The 21948-nt window shown below is 43.2% G+C and overlaps 1 protein-coding gene across 1 annotated transcript in view; it reads right to left on the bottom strand.

The window, feature by feature from the left end:
* Positions 1–21948, bottom strand: part of BEND6 (BEN domain containing 6) — an 886671-nt gene that overhangs the window by 160259 nt on the left and 704464 nt on the right. The window contains exon 7 of the mRNA XM_069606174.1: positions 7118–7161. Coding sequence (XP_069462275.1) covers positions 7118–7161 — 44 coding nt within the window. The remainder of the gene's footprint in view (positions 1–7117; positions 7162–21948) is intronic.

Below are 21948 nucleotides of genomic sequence, written 5' to 3'. Positions count from 1 at the left end.
TCCAAACATCATAAATCCCCCTCCACTACCACGCCATCCCTGTGCCCAGTGAAGAACTCCCCACCCTCTCAATCTACCTCCCATGCCATCCTTTCACTCCCCCTCACCCTACTCAACCCCGGCCCACAGACCCCACCTTTCATATCCTTTCCCTTCTCTGAAAGAAGCTTGTCTCGTCCTTTCTGGAACAGTAGCTTCATTCTCCTCCCCCTGTGACCCTCCTACCCTCTCTCACACACTAAACACAGAAAGAGTGACTGGTCCTCTTCCTCAACACTCCATACCTCACCACTTCTCCATCGGTTTAGCCTCCCGGCCTTTCCCACCCCTACTTTCAGACCCTCCCCTTTCCCCTCTCCCAGTCTCCACCCCCTTGCTCTTGACTTCTCACCCAGTACACCTAATACCCCAGCGCCCTCCGACTCGTACCAGAAACATCCTGCCTAACCCCCCACACCTCACATGCTCCACTCTCTACCCTCCCAATCCCCCTGACCCTACCCACTTCATCTCTCACTTACCTACAACTGCCCACCTACTCTTTTCACCCCCATCGATGTAACCCCTTCACCAACACTCAAAGTGCACAAGCATCCAGCCCTCTCCTATCCCCTCAGCCAGCCTCAACCTCCCAGAATGATCCTACCACATCCCCCATCTCATCGGGCACCCATGTCCACAGAGCACTCCCTGCTATGAGTGTCAAAAAACCCACCTCCCTTCACGAATTCTCATGCATCCTTTTTAATGCCCGCTCCACAGCAAGAAATAGACACAGCATCTTCGACCTCCTATCCTGTGACAATCTCGACCTCATTTTTATCACTGAAACCTGGTTCTCTGATGATTCTGCACCAATTGCGCCTTCCCCCTGGCTACTCTTTTATCGCCCACAATAGACCCTCCGGAGTGCGGACAGTGATTGCAGTCGTTCTGCAGTCCCTCTGTTTATTTGGAGAAATCTTAGTCTTTCTACCATTGTTTTCACAGGTGAGAGGAGGAGCCTTACACCCTTATAATGTCCGGCACAATGTCAAGTGCGACGCAGAGTGCGGACAGTGAGTGCAGTCGTTCTGCATTTAGTCTGCAAGTCTGGCTCCAAATATCGCCAGAAGAAACTCAACAGCACACCTCAGACAAATTACGAGTAAAAAACAAAGAATCTAGACTCAGACTCAAAATGTGATAAGGTGCTGCTAAACACACAGGTGAGCGGGAGCGGGGGCAGCCAATTGAACTCAGTCTCTGGGATGACATTCAAAAAGATCTTATTCCCCGTAAATTACTATGATCTAGCTACACCGCCCCAGCAAGCTGACGAAGTGACTAAGTCACGTGACATTGTTTGCTTACCAACCGCATTAGTCGATCCAAGTCGGCTGTGTTCCCCTCTTCCGAGAGTCCCATCTCTCAACTAGACCTCTTCCCCATCCACATCTCCCCCTTTTTCTGACAACTCAGCAGCATGCAACCGTGACCCTGACTCCCAAGCTCGACATCCGAACAGCGGCATGAATGAAATAGAGCTTGAGAAAGCGAATGACTCGGCGGTCTTATCTTAGACCCACCAAAACACCCAGGAAATTGCAAACCACTCGACATTGCTACTAATGAAAAACAACTGAATTCAGCGTCATACAACTTGCATGATTCAGAATGCCACGCAGGGAGAAAACATCAAATACTCGCCATGATTCATAATTCCGACTAGCACCCTTGATCTGGAGAGCTTCTTGAAATCCCTGAATAGAGTTGATGAGGGAATTAGCCACAGAGACACATGGTGACAAGGAGAACCACTCACATCTACATCTATGCCAAGTGCTGCGTCAACAGCTGCATGTCTTACTGCATCAGGGAGACAATCATCCAGCACAGCACAAATAGCTACCAACAAGCTGACAAAGAGCTCGATTAGCACGAGCAGCACGAATTCTGAGAGCCGGCTGCTGAGCACTTCGATCACAAGTACTGCAGATAACCTGACACCATAGATTCCTCGATTTCTATCAGAGAAGACAGGAGACTCGAATGACAATACAGTCGAAGGTTCAAGTTCTTCCCAAAATGCCAAGAAACGAACATCAGACTTGATATTCATCGATTTCATGGATCGAACGTCCACAGATCTGTCGAAACAAACCAACAATAGCAGGGCACAAGACTATTGCCACACCATAATTGTGGACAGGCATCTTGATCCTGCAAACCGTTCCTTGCTGAAGCAGCTGACTAGAACAGGGAAAACAAGCACGACACAACAAAGAGAAACTCACTTTTTGAAAAACCCACCTCAAGAGCCAACTTCAAAAGTAACCAACTCTAAAAACTATTGTGTGAACACGTGATGGAATCCGGAACAAACAAAGAGATTCAACTAGAAGCTGCTAAAGAAATTCTCAAGTGGGGTAAATGCCTTGTAAATAACCCGCAGAGAACTGGAACCGATCAAACTCAAATCAATGACATGTCATTGATTAATAGAAACGTGCCACTTTGACTATACCAACACTAAACAGAAAACAAAGCGACTCACTGTTTATCCTCATGCCACACCAACGGAGGAACAGGCACAACTAACCCCAAACGACGAGCAAGTACACTCTATTCCATCTAAATCCACAGTACTTTCAATTGATCCGACCTTGAACGTTGACACAATAGAAATTGCAGATCAAACTTCAAGTGAGGAGGGAAATCTAAAAAGGTCAAAACTACAACATCTTCCTGACAAAGAAGGCCAGAAAAAGAATGTGTAAACACAAAAGAGCAGACACAAACACTAACCAATCAAAGAAAACTAATAATCAAAAGAAAACTAAATTCTCTAGCTCAAATAACATGAAGAGCTTTATCTGAAATCTTAAAGGATCTGAAGAATCTCATGGCCCGCACAAAGCACCCTTGGAAGAAGAACTCAGTGACACAATATCCAATAAGCTAGCAAAAAACAAAGCACTGGAACAACAACAACAAAAAACGTGTTGTTGAATTAATGACAGAACATCACTGAGCAAGCAGAAATTTCATCAGACCTTGACTCGATCATGACCCAAACCCTACTTAACGTCTCGGTTTACAGTATTGAAGAACAGCCATTGGATGAAGTCACTAACATGCAGACGCAAGAAAACGCTCCAAGTCAAAATACAAACTAAAAAAGGCACACCATGATAGAGCACCAATGTTCTTTACCCTAGCAGGTACGTGTAAATTCCTGTGTGAGAGGAGGAATCAAAGTCAAATTGATGAAACGCATGCAAACAAAACCAAAGTCAATCAAACTGTGCATCAAGAACTAGTCGAAATATTTACACATTTTTCAACAGACACTAATAACTCAAACACGCAATGTACCGAACAAATATCCTTAACTTATTCCATCATGTTCCGGCCCTAAGGTCGATTGATTCGAGAGACATTCAGGCAGTAGCTTTTCCCATACCTTTCAAACATGATTTGGTATCCATAAAGATTGACTCCAGATTAATCGCACAATTGCTCTTGAAATGCGCAGAAGAACTTTGCCCACTCGGGTTTGATATATGTGATCAACTAAAACACAACTATGTAGCTGCACCTGCTCGAACAAGATTGTCAACACAAATAAATATAAAAGAACAATTGAAGCAGTCACAGAAGAGCGATTGTCAATGATGAAATCAAATGCACAACAAACCCAACAATCACTTGCAGTTGATGAGTGCTATGAGAAAACCGGTTTGCAAATAACCTCACAACCACATGAAACTGGTAGAACAACACATACCATCATCACACAGAATGAAATAAGGAAATCAAATTTAGAAGTCAAAAACTGGGTCTGGTTAGCCATAACAATTAACACAACAAAATTATTCTAGAATGAGGTACTCCGAGTAAAGAGAAATATCGTAATTGGATTTTGGAACACAAGGGGTAACCAGCATCTATTCAAATGTGACACAAAAGTATGGGACTCCTTTGATATATTATGTTTTCAAGAAACATGGATGAACGACAAACCATTAGCAGAAGGATATGAGGTACTAAACCCAGCCCTGAAAAAAAGAACAGGACGCGCCTCATCTGGCCTTCTAATCATGTTCAAGAAAAAACTTGACCTTGGTATTCTCTCAATCAAGAACTATAACTTCAACATGCAGATTGTCACCCTGAAGATCAACAACTCGGAGACCAAATGTCTCGGAACATTAATTCTAATGAACATATACTGGAATCCAGATGAATGGACACCTGAAAAATGTATTGACACTATGATATCAAATCTTGAGGAATGTTTAGCCAAATTTGACAACCCCCAAATCATAATCTGCGGGGACTATAATGCAAACTGCTTCGCTGGAAACCACAACCTGAACAAGCAAACGAAAACAACTAGCAACTCTAACTTGAAAGCAGCAAGAGGAGGACTGTTAACAAGAGAATTGACAATCCGTGACCTCCACATGTTAAATGGCCACAGGATCGGAGATATTCCAGCAGCAACTACCTGGTCCAATGGGCTAGTGAGCTCGACCATCGATTACTTTTTTGTAACAAGCAACTTACTAAATCGAGTAGAACATCTGGTAGCTACGGAAACACCCAAAAGTGATTATAAAATAATTATCCTCACAATGAACTCGTCCCATAACAACTTGGAGGGAAAATATCAGCATCAAGTAAATATTAATACCAGTAGAAACCGACTATTTATTACTGGTGAGGGTGTAAATCAACTATGCAAAAACTATGAAAACTCTGTAGCAAGTAAAAACCTGGAATGTGACCACGTCCCATTGCTACAAATGTTCGAACAAAAATCTAACAAATGCATGAAACCCAATTTCAAACACAAACACGTGGCAGATGCACTTGTTGGACAAAAAAAAGTGCACTGTAAGAAATGCAATTCGGAGAATCTAAAAGTACAAAACATACCATAATTGCCAAGTTAAAACAAAAATATAAAAACTAGTTGACATCACACAAAAACATCCAACTACAACACAATGCAGAGAGAATGATGGAAATAATATGGAATAAGAACACAAAGGCATTGTGGTCAAAACTCAATGAAACTACTATGGCAAATTCAGCGCTTACCAACAATTAAATATCAGGAAATACATGGACTACATTTTATTTAGCCCTGCATAACGAAACGCCCAAATCAACGTCAAGAGCACGACATTACAACATCTTAATGGAACCAAATAACAACATAGGTAAAGAACACGAGAAAGTAGAAACTTCCACGAAAGACTGGAACCTCAAAACAACTAACACAGAAATTCTCTTGTTGATCATGAAATTAAGTACCTCCCGTGCCCCCGGCCCTGACGGGCTCACCAACTTTACATTAAAGAAAGCACCTAAAGAGTGGGCTATCTTTTGTCAGTCTCTTTTCGACACATTTTCATCATGGCGAACTTTCGTGATCATCCCAATCTTCAAAAAAGGCTCTAGAGAGACGATCCAAAAAACTATCGTCCTATAGCACCTTTCGACGCCTTTGTATTACTAGATCGCCTTAAGGATTGGAGCAAAATCTCAGGTCACACGGACAATCGCCAATGCAGATTTGTAAGAGGAGTAGGGTGCATATTAAACCTATTCCTATTAAACATCTTGATGATTAGAGCTCTCTATAAAGGAAACAAAACATTCATTGCTCTAGTAGACTTCGCACAGGCCTTCAAAAGCATCGACCGGACGCTACTCTTGTCAAAGCTGCGCCAATGGAAATGTCCCCCAAACATCTTAGAACCAATAATGGCACTATACATGAACACCGCAATTAAAATAAGATTAAACCAAGATGGATTATTAACCGAAGAAATAAAAACAACCAAAGGCTTAAAGCAAGGATGTCCCTTAGCTTCTGAGCTGTTTAAATTATTCATATCAGACATCGGTCACACAATATAAGAAGAATCCTCATTCTCATCAAAGATCAACAGGCATAGACTTGGAAGACTACTCTATGCAGATGATCTAATATTGCTAGATCAAATAGAAAGAACAAAGAAAATGACAACTTCTAAGCATTTACACAGCACAAAATGGCCTCAAAATCAATACTGAATAGGCCACGATCATTGTGTTTGAATCCACAAAAGGAAAAATAGCAAAAAGTAAATTTCAATGGAACTTAGCCAACCAACCTCTATTTCAAGCTCCAACGGCTAAATACCTAGCAGTAATCATTAACTCAAGCAAAAATTACATGCACCAGTACAAGGCCTTAAAAGCAAAGATATGAACATTGACAACACAAGGCCAAATTATACATCGTAAATTCGGCCAATTTTCCATAATTCCAGTACTCAGCTTTTACAAGCAGAAAGTCTGCCCAATATTCACTTATGTTGCAGAAACTGCACTATGTCTGATGGATGAAATTTGGCCCTCCATTGAAGGGCACTTTTGGAAAATATCTTACATCTACCTCAAAGCATGCCTGTACAACTTATCAGGCATGAACTTGGACTACGATCTCTCTTGTCAACTGCAGAGTGGAACGCCCTATTGTTATTTTGAAAAACCTTACTGAATGACAGGACCACGCAACATCTCATTCTAAGAAGTGACACAGTCAAACAATCTGATTTTGTCATTGAAGCCTGGTCGAGATGCTGCACCAATTTGCTCTCCAATGCGAGAATCACAGACAAGCTACTCATTAATAACCCAAATGTAGCTAAAAAGAAGTTTTGGAACTACGATTGGATCAAAACAGAAGAAGCCAGAGCTAAAATCAATTTGCAATTCTATATTAACACGGAAGTAAAGGCTCTGAACAAACTACCAATCTACTTGATCAAGTTCCCGAGCCCTGAATATAGAATGACATTTATGTGATTCAGGCTAAATCTATTAAAAACAAAAGAAATACTGATTCATCGGAAACAAATCAATGCATTAAAACATCTAGTACTTACATGCAATCAACTAGAGCATATGAGAACAAAATATCTTGGACGATTGTAAATGACAAACGTATAAACGATGCCGACATATGGTGGCGCAAGTTGTGTGAGACCGAAAATCCAACAGTAATCTTTACATTGGGGAAAATGTTACACAAAACTTTTCATAAAGATGGATGGGACATCATGATTCGGGAACCCACCTTGAACTTGAGGCTTCCAGATCTTTAAGATGAGTAGCGGTAACCTGGAGATAGATGGAGATGCAGATTTTTATTCATACATCCATAATCAAGAGGACACAAATAGTTAGGCAAAGTTTGTCTGTTTTAATGTCAAATATCTTAAAACAGGGAGTACAACGAACATCAGCAATCGATCGATACTCTGACTCTAACTACTTCATAAAAAAGTGGGGCTTTTGTACCCAAAAGTGATCATCACTGACGTGCTGACCTGCGTCAATACCAACGTCGTCCTACGTGGCAAACTACTAAAACCAATCTGGAAGCGGGATTGGTTCTAAGTGAATAACTAAGCATAGGTTCTATATCTGTATGGAGTAACAGAAAGAGATAATTGGATAGTTAACATCAGGTGGGGCAACTAATCCCTCCCTGCAAAATGGCCACTATGAATGTCACTAAATGTACGACGTCCCATTGGCTACACACACTATAGGACCCCCAACTACGTGGTCCCCTACAATTGGTTGGCTCTAACCCCCGTCAGTAGTTTTCCTACCTACGTTAGCAGCATGCAGACTGAACAACCAGGTGTGGATAAGCTCTTCTTTGCACCCGCTTCCCACCAATTAAAATATCATCCATCATCACCTCAATGGTCACGTGTTAACTAGTACTTTGAAGTTGGCCTTGGGTTTGTACTGTTCTCTGAGAATTTATAAGGAGTATGGGCACTAGCCGGCTTCCGTGCGTAGGTATGATCAGCATGCTCGTCCAACTTCCCTCTATCATATGACTGGACACCATAACGTTTTGCCTTTTCGTGTATTTTATTTTATTTTCAATAGTCCTCTGACTTCTTTTGTTTTTGCTTGACCTCTCTGAACAGGAGCTTCTGTTCTTTCACGTTAATTGTATCCAATGTCAGCCAACTCCAGTTTGATAAGACCATGGCTTTCTTGGCTCAGTCAACTCCTTACCTGAGCTCTTATTCTGTTTAATTCAATTGCTTTTCTCAACTGCGACACTGAATGAGGCCTTCTTGCTTGTGCAGTACTGCTTATATACGTAGTGGAAATATTTGTCCATATGTATCTATTGAGGTATATATGTATATGTTGGCGCTTGCTGCGGTCTAATCTATTTAAAAGCATGTGGCAAGTTTCATGATTATTTTGCTGCTTGCATTTCATTGCATCTGTACACGTTTAAACTATCTAAGTATCTTCATCAGGTTTGTGGCATAAGTCTTGTCATCTGGATCCCAAGATGTCACTTATTCTTAGTACTTCTTTGTTCTTTATAAATCGTCTGCCTCTCTGGTTATCTTTCTATATAGTTGTCGATTCAACTTTGTATGACGTCACCATTCATCTTTGTCGTTTAGTTTCTCTGCTTCAGGTGATGCCCTTTGAGCTATGAAATGCACCAGCGGCATTCCAGTTCTTTATGAACGATTTACTCCATGAACTACTAGATGTCTGTGTTCTTGTTTACATTGATGATATCCTGATCTATTCACAGTCCAAGGAAGATCATGTTGACCATGTAATAGCAGTATTGGAAAAGCTCAGTCAGCACCGATTTTTTGCTAAACTTGAAAAATGCTCTTTCCATGTCACGGAGGTCGAGTTTTTGGGCGTCATGCTTACTCCACGAGGAGTACATATGGACACACACAAGGTTGAAGCTATTCTGAAATGGCCATCCCCGACATCTACCAAAGGGGTACAAAGTGTTCTGGGATTTGCCAATTTTTATAGACGATTTATACCACAATTCTCGCAAATTGTCCATCCGATCACATCCCCTCTAAAGAAGAACAAGAAATTCTTTTGGTCAGCTGAAGCTGAAAACGCCTTTCAGCAATTGAAACAAGCCTTCATCTCAGCGCCTATACTTCGACACCCTCGGCCTGATCTACCATATGTGGTCGAAACTGATGCCTCCAGTATTGCCATGGGGGCAGTGTTATCACAAAGGGACCCCGAGACAGGGCAGTTCCATCCCATAGCATTCTGGTCCCGCAAGTTTTCAGCACCTGAACGAAATTACGCATTTACAGACAAGGAGCTCCTGGCAATCAAAGGAGCCTTCAAAATTTGGAGACATTACCTTTTGGGAGAAAAACACACGGTTGCTGTTATTACCGATCACCGTAATCTACAATATTTGAAGACAGCCAAGGCACAATCCTCACGCCAACTCCTTTGGGCTTTATTCTTTGCAGAGTACGGTTTTGTAATTACCTACCGACCTGGAGTGCGCAACGGAAAAGCTGACGCTCTATTAAGAATGGGAGAGGATAAAGACGCCTTCAATCCCTCTGATCCCATAGCCATCATCCCCGAAGAACGGATTCAACACCAGATAGCCGTCAGTAGCTGTTGGAAAGAATTAAAGACTGACCTCCAAGCTCAGATGGACCCGACCGCCCAAGAGGAATGGTTGAGTAAGGGAGATCAATACTCCATCAGGGATAATCTGCCGTACTTCCAGGGAAGACTATATGTTCAGGACAAGGAGATACCTACTAAGATCATAGCGAATTATCATGAGTCATTGGTGTAAGGACACCCAGGGATCGCCAAGACTAGAGCCAAGATCCATAAGAATTATTGGTGGCCCTCTTGGAGGAAGGATGTCGCCCAGTTCATTACCACGTGCGGTGTCTACGCACAAAACAAATCCCAAAAACTAAATCCTGCAGGACTATTGAGACCATTGGGGGTACCACCAACGCCATGGCATATATTATCCATGGACTTCTTCACCGATCTACCACCCTGCGAGGGGTTTAATACAATCCTGGTCGTGGTAGACCTATTCTCCAAAATTGCACATTTCATCCCACTGAAAGGACTTCCTACCGCAGCTACTTTGGCCACAGTATTTTTGGGACAGATCGTCCGACTGCATGTTCCCATCCATATTAGTTTCTGACAGGAGAACTCAGTTCGTTTCAGCCTTCTGGAGAAGGTGTTGCAAACTAGCCCAAATTGATCTTCGGCTTTCTACGAGTCATATTCCCTAAACCGATGGTCAAATGGAGAGGACGAACAAGACGCTCAAACAATATCTGCAATGCATGTTAAAACAAACAGGGGATTCCTGGAAAAACCTTCTCTGGTTAAGTGAGTTCGCCTACAACAACTCTATTCATACCAGCACTGGACAGACCCTATTCTACACAATGAACAGTCGACACCCAAGAACATCTTCCTTTGACCCCCTGGACGAGTTGGAGATGCCAGCTGTTACATCATTGCACAAAATCATCATTTGATCTCTTAAAGAAGCCAGTAAAAACTTAAAGCGAGCTAAGTATGGTTGGTGTCCAAAAACATTCCATTAAAAGGACCTTGTGCCTTTCAACCATGATATTTGGGACCATATCCAATCAAGGCCATCATAAACCCTGCGGCCATGAAACTGGATTTACCACCCAACATGCGAATCCACCCCGTTTTTCATGTCTCCCTTCTAAAGCCAGTGAAACAGGACACTCGGATTTCAACACCACCAGAACTGGAGATCATCGCAGGTGAACTTGAGTATGAAGTAAAGAAAATCCTGGACTCCAAGAAAATACGCTTAAAAATGTATTATCTCATTGATTGGGAGGGCTACTGGCCCCAGGATCGTACATGGGAATTCGCTGAATTTGTCCATGCCCCACGACTCATCAAACAATTTCAATGGGACAACCCTACCAAACCAGGGACCAGAGGGAAGGCCCACCGTGAGAGGGGCCTTGAGGGGGAGTGCTGTCATGGCCACTGGGCAAGGGCCCAGTACTTCACTTCCTGCAGGGTCCCTATGGACCCAGTCTTGGCGCCTATGGCACCAAGTTCATTTCAAAGTGTGCTTTGCACACAGAACACAGAACGCACGTGCAGCAAGGCCAGGTGGGGCCCTGTTAGTACAGGGAAGGCACGTGCAGAAGACAGGAGGAGGAGCAATGTGGGGCCACAAAGCAGGACCTAAGGGGAGTGGCTTGGGTCGGGCTATATAAGCCGGCCCCACCCGCATACAGGCGCTTCGCGTTAGTCTGCTAAGTGCAGCGTAATGCTTCCCGCCGTTCAGAAGACCTTACCTGGTTCAGCACGTGCATCTTCAGTCTCCGGAACCCTCCAGCATCTTACCTGGTTCAGCACGTGCGTCTTCAGTCTCCGGGAACCTCAAGCATCTTACCTGAAGCCACACCATTGCTGGAAGCACTGCCATCTGCTTCCACTCTGTAGTCGCCGCGCGCATCTTACCTGAAGCCACGCCATCGCTGGAAGCACTGCCATCTGCTTCCCACTCTGCAGTCGCCGCGCGCATCTTACCTGGATTCAGCCACACCACTGCTCGAAGAAGCACCGTTACCGCTTCTGACTCTGCAGCAGCCACATTCATCTTACCTGTCTTCTGGAATCCTCTGCAGGTGCCGCCCAGCAGCTTCGGCAGCCTGTAGGAGTTTGGAGACCGCTCACCATCTATCACCGACCAGCCGCACCGGCAAAGGGAATAAGAAATACAAGGTGAACAGTTGCATAGACTTTAACACGATAAAGCAGCGAATTTGGCGCTGCTTCCAGAACTGTCTACTTAAGCATCGGTGGGCCTTCCGGAATAGGCTCTTTTCACCTTCACGTGCCCCTGAGCTATCTTCATCCCTAAGGGAAGAGAGAACGATATATAGTTATGAACAATAATCATTGGGGAAGAATTAACACAAGAATACGGACAATAATCATTGTTATAATCACCTACCTTCGAGACGGAATGGTCACAGCTGGTCTGGACCTTCACAACCTGGACCAGTGATGCAACTAGGCCCATCTACAGCGCCCCTGCTGAAGGAAAGCAGGACGGAGAGCTCATCCTTACATAAAAGCAGGTGAGCTTGAATGGGCAAACTCCTGTGCACTACATTTTGGCACGAAAGGGTCGAGGGGCACCACAACACCACCATGCTATCCTCACTGCCTCTCATCTTCCCTCAGGAACAGTCCCAGCATTCTGGGTCCCCAAAAAAGCAGCAGTTGAGGGAGAGAAGCGATCCGAGGGAGTCAACTCCTGGGAGGGCTCCAACGGTGCCCCAACGTCCCCGCAGAGACCTGGTGAGTGTAACATGAATGCAGGTATGGTTTGCTCAATGGGTACTTTACCTTTATATTCTCTTAGGTATAGGTATTCTTATGGGTACTTCACAGAGCCCATGCTCTTCTCTTTGCTGGTTTAACTGTTCAGTATACGTCACATACTTTGGTTCATACATTTCAGGTAATGTGGGCCAGGCAGTTGGAGTGGGGGTACTTGGCTCATCCTCTACACTCCCCCCTCTGGTCGATTTATCGACCACTCTCACATCATCTTCCATATCCAGACATCCTGGTCTGAAGAAATGCTTCTTAGGGATCCATACCTTTATGACTCCCTTCAAGCATCAGCTGTTTTCAAATCCTTGTTCTATGTCATGAGCATGCACTGTCCACCTTGACTGCAATAGATCCTTCTTCCAACATATTTCTTATGGTCTTTTGGATACAGGAACTTTGTTCCCTCAGGTGTATGGATACTAGCCTGCACAAAGACTCTGATTTCTTCATCAGTCAGATCTTTAGGCTTCCATCCTGTTTCAACATCAATCATAATCTTCATCCCTATGGCTTTCTTTGCTGTCTTCTTGCATTGTGAGAGTATTATCTGGATCACACAGAATCCAAGCATCACTAATAGTAACAAAGCTCCAAGAAATTTGAACATATCTGCCATCCACTGTGGAACCCACGAGAAGAGTGATCCAAACAAGCTGTCATCAGCAATATCTTCAACCACTTCTATCATCTGGCCATGGAGTTTCGTCAGCATGTATATGGCCTCTGTCAATGTTCCATTCTTGCCATCATGAGAAGGTATAAATGTGCAACATGATTCTTCGATTTTGGCACAAACACCTCCATTCATAGCCCTAATCATGTCTAGGACATATCTGTTCTGGAGGGTCATCAACCTTACAGCTCTCAATTCTTTTCTGATGGCAATGAATCCCTTGGTGGTAGTATTAATCGTCTGCAGCAATTCCCATCTGGTGTTCTGAAGCAACTTTGTATTTGCTCCAACCTGGATCCTTGGCATGAAGATCAACGTGAACACTGAAGAAGTCTGGCTGAACATTCTATGTTCATATGGGATAGCGTCAAAAGCTTCTATTCATTTGGCTGAAAAGTAGTTCTCTCTCTTTATTCGCTTTATCAGCTCTACAGATCTCTTCTTCCTCAGATGTGCATCTGCTTTTGGGAAGCTATCAATGTACAGGTCACTTTTAGGAATCACCAATGCAGGAACATGAACATTCACCAATGTACAGATTCCTCCCCAATCTTTGGGCAGTCTGATGTAGACCTTGGATCCACAAGCCCAATAATGATCCATAATTACTGCTGTTCCAATGTTCATTCCTGGTGCATCGAAGAAATTGTTCACATTATGATTCTCCCCCATTTTGCTTGTACCATGGTTCCTGAGGCATAATTTAGAACTTTCCATTGGTACTATCTGCAGGGTTCCTCCTCTGTCTTCGACCCATGTCAGTAGTTTAGCAGGTTTTGGCCATAATGGTTTACACAACATTTATGCATTCTCGATTGTTGGTTGGTAGTGACCCATTATTACCCAGTCGCTGCAGATTACTACTCCGTCTTCCCGGCCATCTGGTGATAGGACAGTTCCCCAAATCTGCATCTGTCCTCTGTTTTTCCATCTGCGGATGGCTTCTGTGGAGTGTCCTGGAACTTTCCGTTTTTTATTCAATTCTCTTCTTATTCCGATTCCTTTTACTCCAGGTTTCTCATATCTGATCACAATATTCTTTGTCTTAGCATTGTTTCTTGTCTTTATGTCTTGAACATAGTCATCTTCATTTGGAACTGTTCCTTCAGTTGCCCATTTGAGAGAGGCTGTTTGACCCACGAACTGGCCTCTGGTACTGCAGAAAGCTAGGTGCTCTATACAGTGTGCAGTTAGGACATCTATTTCAATAGCTATGAATATCTTTGACTTCCCCATGCTGTATGGTAGGAGTGCACATAAGAAGCACTCTTCTTCCAATTTCTTTCATGTGTTGGTACCATATGTTGTTTCCCAAGTGTGCTGTGCTGTCCAGATACTCATTCAGTTCATAATTATCTTCTTGGGTGCTTCTTTTGGTTCTCAAACTCTTCATGTAGTTGTCTATCCCTACGTTTCTAAATGCATCAACATAGCTTCTTCTGGCTGGAGTGTTTGCAGGAACATCCATCCGGGTTCCCTGAGTAGACGAAAGTTCAGCAAGTCTTTCTTTATCCATATGTCTTTTTCTAGCAACAGCTAAACATGGCCATAAAGATTCTGCTATCATCTCTGCGCGTGATTTCTCTGTGGGACTTGTGCCTGGACTTCTTGTCACTGGACCAGGTGTATCTGCATGCATTATCTGTGTAAGCTCAACCATTGTCAACCCCTTGCTTGGCCTGATCCCCAGACCCTGTCTCCGGCATTTAAAAGCAATCTCTGAACCAAGTGCTGTGTGTGATTATTAACAACATCAATTTCAAGCTCAGGTATCTCTCCATTTTTTCTTGGGACAGGAATAACTATGTAGGGTCTAGGCTGCCTTGTAGTTGCCACGCTTATTTTTTCCTTCTGCTCAGAAACATATACCAGAGTCTTTGCATCATGTGCTCCTATGTAAAATACAGTTCTCACTGTCAGTGAACGCAATAGGAGTATGAATATAATGCATGTGTAGATGATGCAGTGATATGTGAGCTTACAGCATCTACTTGGACAATGTGTGCTTCTTTTCTCATGGAGCAACACAATGGGCCTCATTACATGGTATGCGGTAAGGGTCTACCGGTACCGGTAAGGGCACCGGTACCAGTAAACCCTTACCGCCTTACTACGAGGTCCCTTCGCCAGACCCGACCTCAACGGCTGGTTTTACCAGCCGTTAAGGAATGGGCCCGCAAAGGGACCTTGGTGCTAATTACGGTACCGCAAGTTGCGGTACCGTAATTACCTCCTTCCCCATTCCCATTGAGCCCTATGGGGGCAAAAATGGGAATGGTGAAGTGCCTTGGTGAATGGGGAATTACCGGCCCCGCTCACCTTGGAGTAGGCCGGTAATTCCGCCATCCACCAAGGCGGACACAGTAAAATACCGGCGGCAACCATGGCGCTAATAGCGCCATGGTTACCGCATACCATGTAATGTTACTATTCAGGTTCCCCATCTCAATCATTTGATGCTAAGGAAGGAAAAACAAACTTTAATGGTTCTGCATTTTTTAGATTTCTTTTTAAAAGCTGTTGTCTTCATTCAGCATTCGTCCTCTATCAGCTATCTGCTTTCTGGATGCATTGGGAAACGACTTCCTCCCTCTTTCTGGAACCAGTTTTTTCACCAGTCGGGATGCTAGTGTTTCTTTATCGTGAAGAAAAATGTCCTCTGTGAGCCTCTATGAAATCTGCTTCATTTGTCAGTTTCCAATTGATAGCTCAAATCTGCTTCAGTACAGATGACATGTTGCTTCCCTGTCAGCATGAACAAAAGTTATATTTTCTTTTTACTTTCTTCCTCGATCTGTCCCTCAGAGAAAAGTTTCTACACCGCTCTGTGATTTCTTCCACAATAGATTGCCACCTGGATTATCATTCCTTCCAGGATTACATTCAAGTTTGCAGTGTTTCTTGGATCTCTCAGAAAGGTTACCACATCTGTGTGTCTTCCAACGAGATGCAGGTATTCTTCAATTAGACGAAAGATCAACACAGTGACCAGTCTATGTGCTGCGTCGGTTGATAAGGGCATTTGTGTTTTCCTCACTGTACTCAGGCAACTTCAAAAAGTCTTCAGTGATGATTATGAGCAATCTTCTTATGAGCTTTTCATTGTCAGGATTTTGAATATAATCTGGAAAGCGGCAACTTCTCTCCATCAACGTAGGATATGAGCGTAACACCAACTCGAAATAAGCAAGTATGAGCCTAGAAAGGTCATCACTGGGTAACACCATGAGTAGAACCAAACAAGAACTCCATGTAGAAGGAATCGGGGTACTGTACCCTTTTCCAATGGCTGAGTCCAGGATCAGAATCTGCACTATCCTTATTCTTATCAAGGCTTAAACATGCCTCAGTCCAAAGTCAATAAGCTACTGTGGCTTTAAGAATGCAGATCTTCCTTTAGTCCTCAACTAGGATGCACAGAGTGTTCGACTATGTCCTTTTAGCCTTTTATATATAGCTCAAAAGGGAGTGTCCAAAATCAAGCCACAGTCCAACTAAAGGGTTCTTTTCTTTCCACTTGTCTGGTTATGCGTCCTTCTTCCTCGTCATAGATCTCGTCTGCATGTGCTGCGGTTCTTCCCAGATGATTGTAGCTTCTTTGCGGTGGGGTGCAGGCAGAGCGGTTTCTCCAGAGTAGATCTTGATGTCCCCCTGGAAGATCCAAGCGTGCTTACCCTGCAATTTGACAGCAGATGGCATTCCGTCCTCAACTACAAAAGGACCGTTGAATCTGGGCTCGTCCCACTTTTTTCTTGTGTGGTTACGAACTAAGACCATATCTCATGGGTAAAGTTTTGGAAGTTGAAATTCAGCATGTTGGGTTGTTGAAGCATTTTCTTCTGTGTTCTGTACTGCCTTACACCCTCATCTCTGCAACTGTACTGAAATTACAGAAAAACTGGAAGTCATACAGTTCAAATAGTTTTGCAATTCAAGCCCTAAAATTTCTGACGTTGGCTGAGCATCATTTCTAACTCGAGATGGAGGCGTTAAAGGTGTTCTCATTCACCTTCCCGTTCTTATTTCATGCAGCGTAAGATGGTGGTCAGAACCTGGTTGGTTCCTCAATGCATATAATGCCAGTGGTAGGCAATGGAACCATGGAACCACCCTTTTTTCAAAGTAAGCTTCAACTTGGCTATTCTTTCCTTTAACAGGCTGTTGAGCTTTTCACAGATCCCATTTCCTCGCGGATGATAAGCCGAAGAAAACTTGTGTTTTATACAAGCAACAAGGTGATCTGCTCGAAAACTGTATTAACAAAGTGAGGTCCATTATTCAATCTCATTACCTCAAACACTCCCCATTTAGGAAACACCTCTCGTACTAAGAACTTAGCTGCAAGGTAGAGTCAGGATGTGTGCATGGATCTGCCTCTATCCATCTAGAAAAAGGACACACTACAATAAGTAGGTATCTGTATCCATTCCATACTTGTATCATGTCGACATAGTCGATATGCAAGTGCTGAAAAGGGCCATTAGGTCTTGGGATGACTCCCCTTACTATGCGCAGTGTATGCCCAGCCGTGAATTGTTGGCAAACAATACAATTTACCATAAAAAATGCAACATTCTCCATTAGGTTCAGTACGAACCAATCCTCAGCAATGATCACAGCAAGATTCTCCCTTGTTCTATGCGCTGGGCAGTGTAACTGTTCTAGCACCACCCTTAGTACGGCTATAGGCATCACTGGTTTACCAGTGCTGTCTTGTCGTCACAATGCTTCAGATGGGTTTAAATAACACTCTCTTCGCTTCCACAAAGAAATTCTTTTCCTCTTGCAGTGCATCCCCTTGGAGCTCCACTATCTGTGTTTTAGGCATATGATTATATCCTTCAACCACAGTCATCATTACATTCATCCTTTCATTCACATCAGTGGTCTCGATATTCATCATCCCTGTATCTGTATTTGCTATGCGCTTGGCTTCAGCGTCTGCTGCTTGATTACCGCTGAGATAAATTCTGTCCCTTTGGTGTGAGCTGCTCATTTAATGACTGCTATACCCACTCGGAGTTGTAGTGCCTTAATGAACCTGTCCAATAAGGCTGCATGCTGCACCGGCGTGGCGTTCACTCGCAGGTAGCCCCTCCTTTTCCAGCGTGCTAATCCTTCATGCACTGTCGACGTCACGTAGGCGGAGTTGCTGTAAACTGTTACTTCCTGGTCTGCGTGATTCTCGATTGCGAGTATCAAAGCCAATAATTCGGCAGCTTGTGCTGAATAATGAGATGACAATCGAGTACTCATGAGCACTTGAAATTCTCCATTTGCCAAATGTTTCACTACCGCAGCGCCTGTATATATTTGCCCATCATTTGGATCGATTCTTGAGGACCCTTTATTGAAAACAATCTCTCCCCCTGCAAGTGCATTCTCCTTTACTCTAGGCAGCTCATCACAGAACTCTTCATAGTTTGCGCAATCGTGTATAGGTTCTCCTTCTGTGATTGGCTCAGTTATAAACACAGCTGGGTTCACTATTTTACATCAAACTACTTTAATCGCTGGATTGGATATGACTACCTCATAGGCAGAAGGCCTTTGAGAAGTCAAAGTGCCTTTCGGTTTTTCCAGAATAGCAAATAGTGCATGTTCAACAAATAACGTCATAGAACATCCCATTACTATGCGTGTAGCCTTTTCTATGGCGAACGCAGCGGCTGCCAAACGTTGTTCGCATGGAAAGTGACCTCTCATTACTGGGTCCAAAATTCCACTGTAATATGCAAGGGGCTTGTGCCCCAATGTGGTTCTCTGTATGAATACTGCTGTCAGAAATGTACCATCTGTAGGCGAGAATAAAAATAATTCTTCTGCATAATTGTGGATCCCTAGAACTGGGGCTGTGCAGATTGCCTTTTTTAATTCATCAAACCCTTCTTCCATTGCCTCAGTCCACACAATGTTTCTCTTCGTTGCCTGTGGTTTCTTCAAGGCCTGTAAGAGAGGGCGTGTATACGAGCTGTAGTCAAAGATCCATGCCCTGACATAATTGCATAATCCTAGAAAACTCTGCATCTGTTTTATCATGTGTGGCTTAGGGTGTCCGGTGAAATGGTCGAAAATAAAAGATCGAATGACCATTTGATCGAAAGTCAAATGGTCGAAAAAAATGGTCGAATTATTTTATTTATTTATTTATATATATTTTTAGTTTTGTTTGGTAAAAAAAAAAATTAATATAGAAAAATGGGTTTTTAAAAAAAAAAAAAAAAAATCGACAATTTTTTCAACCATTTGACTCTCGATCAAATGGCATTCGATCATTTGGTTTTCGACCAAATGACCTACAACCGTGGCTTAGCTGTTTTTAAAATGGCCTGTGCTCTTTCAGGGGTAACCTTTTTTCCCTCATGTGAAATCAATTGGCCTATGTACAACACTTCTTGTTGACAATATTGTAACTTTTCCTTGTCAACCTTATATCCTTTGTCATCAAGTATAATCATCAGCTGAACAGAATCGCGTCTGTGGTGCTGCAAACTAAAATGTCATCTACGTATTGCAGCACAATGTTTTCTAAATTAATATTGCTCAAGTCCATCTGGAGGACTCTGTTAAAAATTGATGGGGACTCACGGTAGCCCTGGGGCAGCCTTGTGCTTTTTAATCGCACTTGTCTAAAAGTGAATGATGTCAAATATTGTGAGTCATTGTGCAATGGGATTGAAAAACACATTTTTCAAGTCAATCACTGTGAAATATCGTGCATCGACAGGTATATTACATAGAATTGTAGATGGGTTTGGGACTAAAGGGAACTCGGCTTGTAGCTCCTGTAAAGCCCTGAGTATTCATCGCATTGCCAGACATTGACACCTCCTATTCTACACGTCATTTGCAGTTCTTTGTTTGTATTCTGCTGAAGTTGCATATGAGATTGCTGTGATTGTCCTTGTGGTTGATTACCTGTCATTTGCTGTGATTGCGAGCCTTACTGCACTCTCGGCGCTTGCTGCTGCACTGTTTGATCTTGTGCAAATCCATTTCCGTTCTGCTGCGAATATGCAGGTGGATTTGGCATTCCCTGTCTAGAAAACCGATTGTTCTGCACCATCCCTTGGCTTCTACACATTTGATCCCTGTGCCCTGTCATTCCACATGTCCAACATATGGGTGGTGGTCTCCCCATCTGCCCGTATTGCATATTCTTATTACCTTGCTGTGTATTCTGAAACCCTTGTTGCACATTCTGAAAACCTCCCTGATTATTCTGCCAATTCCCTTGATTACCTTGCCAACCTTTTCGCGTATCATCCTTCTTGTGATTCTTTTCTTGCAGGAGTCTGTAATAATGTGCAATGGTTAACTGGATTCCCGACCATGGTTTAGCTTCAATCCCCACTAATTTATTAAGCTGCTTCTGTACTTGCTCTGCCAGCCCATGGCATAATATATGGTAAAACACATGTATAGACTTCCCCCAAGCCTCATAAGTTTCAAGTGTCCAAGCGTCTTGAAAACGTTGAATGTAAAGCAACGGATCCTCTCCCTCTTTCATTTTTCTTGTCATTATAGCTCCCATATCGGACGTGTCCGATATAGCGCTCAAATCGCTTTCCAAATTGCTGCTCTGCAATTATTAAACAGCGCGCCATCATGCGCTGTGTTGACTGTAGTCACACCAGGGTAACCTGCCCGTGTCCATAGTATGGCGATCAAAAGACCTTTAATATCCCCAATAGCTAATGTACTCCCTCCCGTCATTTTTTCTAACTCATGTATCCATTTTCCAGCGCCGAAAGTTAAATTCGGGAGCTTACATTTTAAATTTTCCCTGTCCATCTGGGGCCATGGTATATATTACGGCCTGGCCCCTCCCTTTTCTAACAAGGGGAACTGTGACACTCCAAACTCATTCTCATCTCTCATCATTTGTCTATCTACCGCTGGGGTAATATTCCCACATCGCCGTCTACCTGGCAATGATCTTAGCCTGCTCACATAAGGCGGGGACTCCCCCCTCTGACCATGGGGTTGCCCTTTATGTCAGTCTGACTGTGTCAGTGGCTCTGGTGCCTTAGACATAGGTATTTTTTAAATCTGACCATCTTACTCCTTTATCCAAAGGCTAATATCCCTCTGGATCACATATATCACTTCTCTCTTCCCTCTGGAAGGTTTCTCTTTGTTCGTCTGATACTTCTTGTGCCCAACTTGTGCGACTTCTCTCTTCGTCATCTCTATTTAATGTTAGTCTGTCTAAAGACAGCTCTTTATGCCTCGCACTACAGGAGGCTTCCTCCGTGTCATACACCTCAGTGCTTACAAGGCGATAATTTTTTCCCTTCCCGTGTGATTCTTTCTGGGTTTGCATTTTGTGGTAAACTTTATCAATCATTTCTCCAATACTCTGCGAGTCAAACTCGTCTGGTCTGGTAACGACTCGGTTTCGGGAAAGAATTCCTCTATGTCTTCCCATGCTACCCATGGATTGGGGTTGCTTACTTCTCTTTCCAAATACTCAAGATCGCGTGATCTCTGTCTTCTTTTGCGTTCCATGTCGTCATCGACTTCTCTGTGCTTTCTCACTTCTTCTCCTACTCTATTTTCCTCTTTCTTTTTATATCCCTTTGTTCATATGCCCTTCGCATTTCTTCATCCCTTCATCTCTATATTCTTTTCTCTTATCCTTTCCTGTTCCTCATCTTCTATTGTTTTCCTTCCTAGCCTTTCCTGGTCATCGGCTGTTCTCTTTCTATTGTCATGTTTTCTTTGCTCCTCTGCTTTCTCCTGTTTGTTAGCTTTCTCATCTTGATATAACTGTTCTCATCTTTGTCTATCCTTTCTTCTCGCTCCTTCATCTTTTAATTGTTCCTCCCTTTCTTTGTCTTTCCTATCTTGTTCATCTTGATCTCCCCTTTGTCTTACCTCGTCGATACTTTTGCCATCAAGTTTAAGCAAAATCTGACCTCCCATCCGTTCGTTCTTTAAGAATGCCATCTCCTCAGTTTTATCCTTGTCTCCTTTCCATCTCTTTTTTTCTCTCCTTGTATCTAGAGATGTACTTGCTCAATCAC

The sequence above is a fragment of the Ambystoma mexicanum genome, chromosome 4p, assembly GCF_040938575.1.
Source record: "Ambystoma mexicanum isolate Mex_15411 chromosome 4p, UKY_AmexF1_1, whole genome shotgun sequence".
NCBI lineage: Eukaryota > Metazoa > Chordata > Amphibia > Caudata > Ambystomatidae > Ambystoma > Ambystoma mexicanum.
Note: the sequence above shows the minus strand (reverse complement) of the source record. Positions and strands in the feature narration are given on the sequence as shown.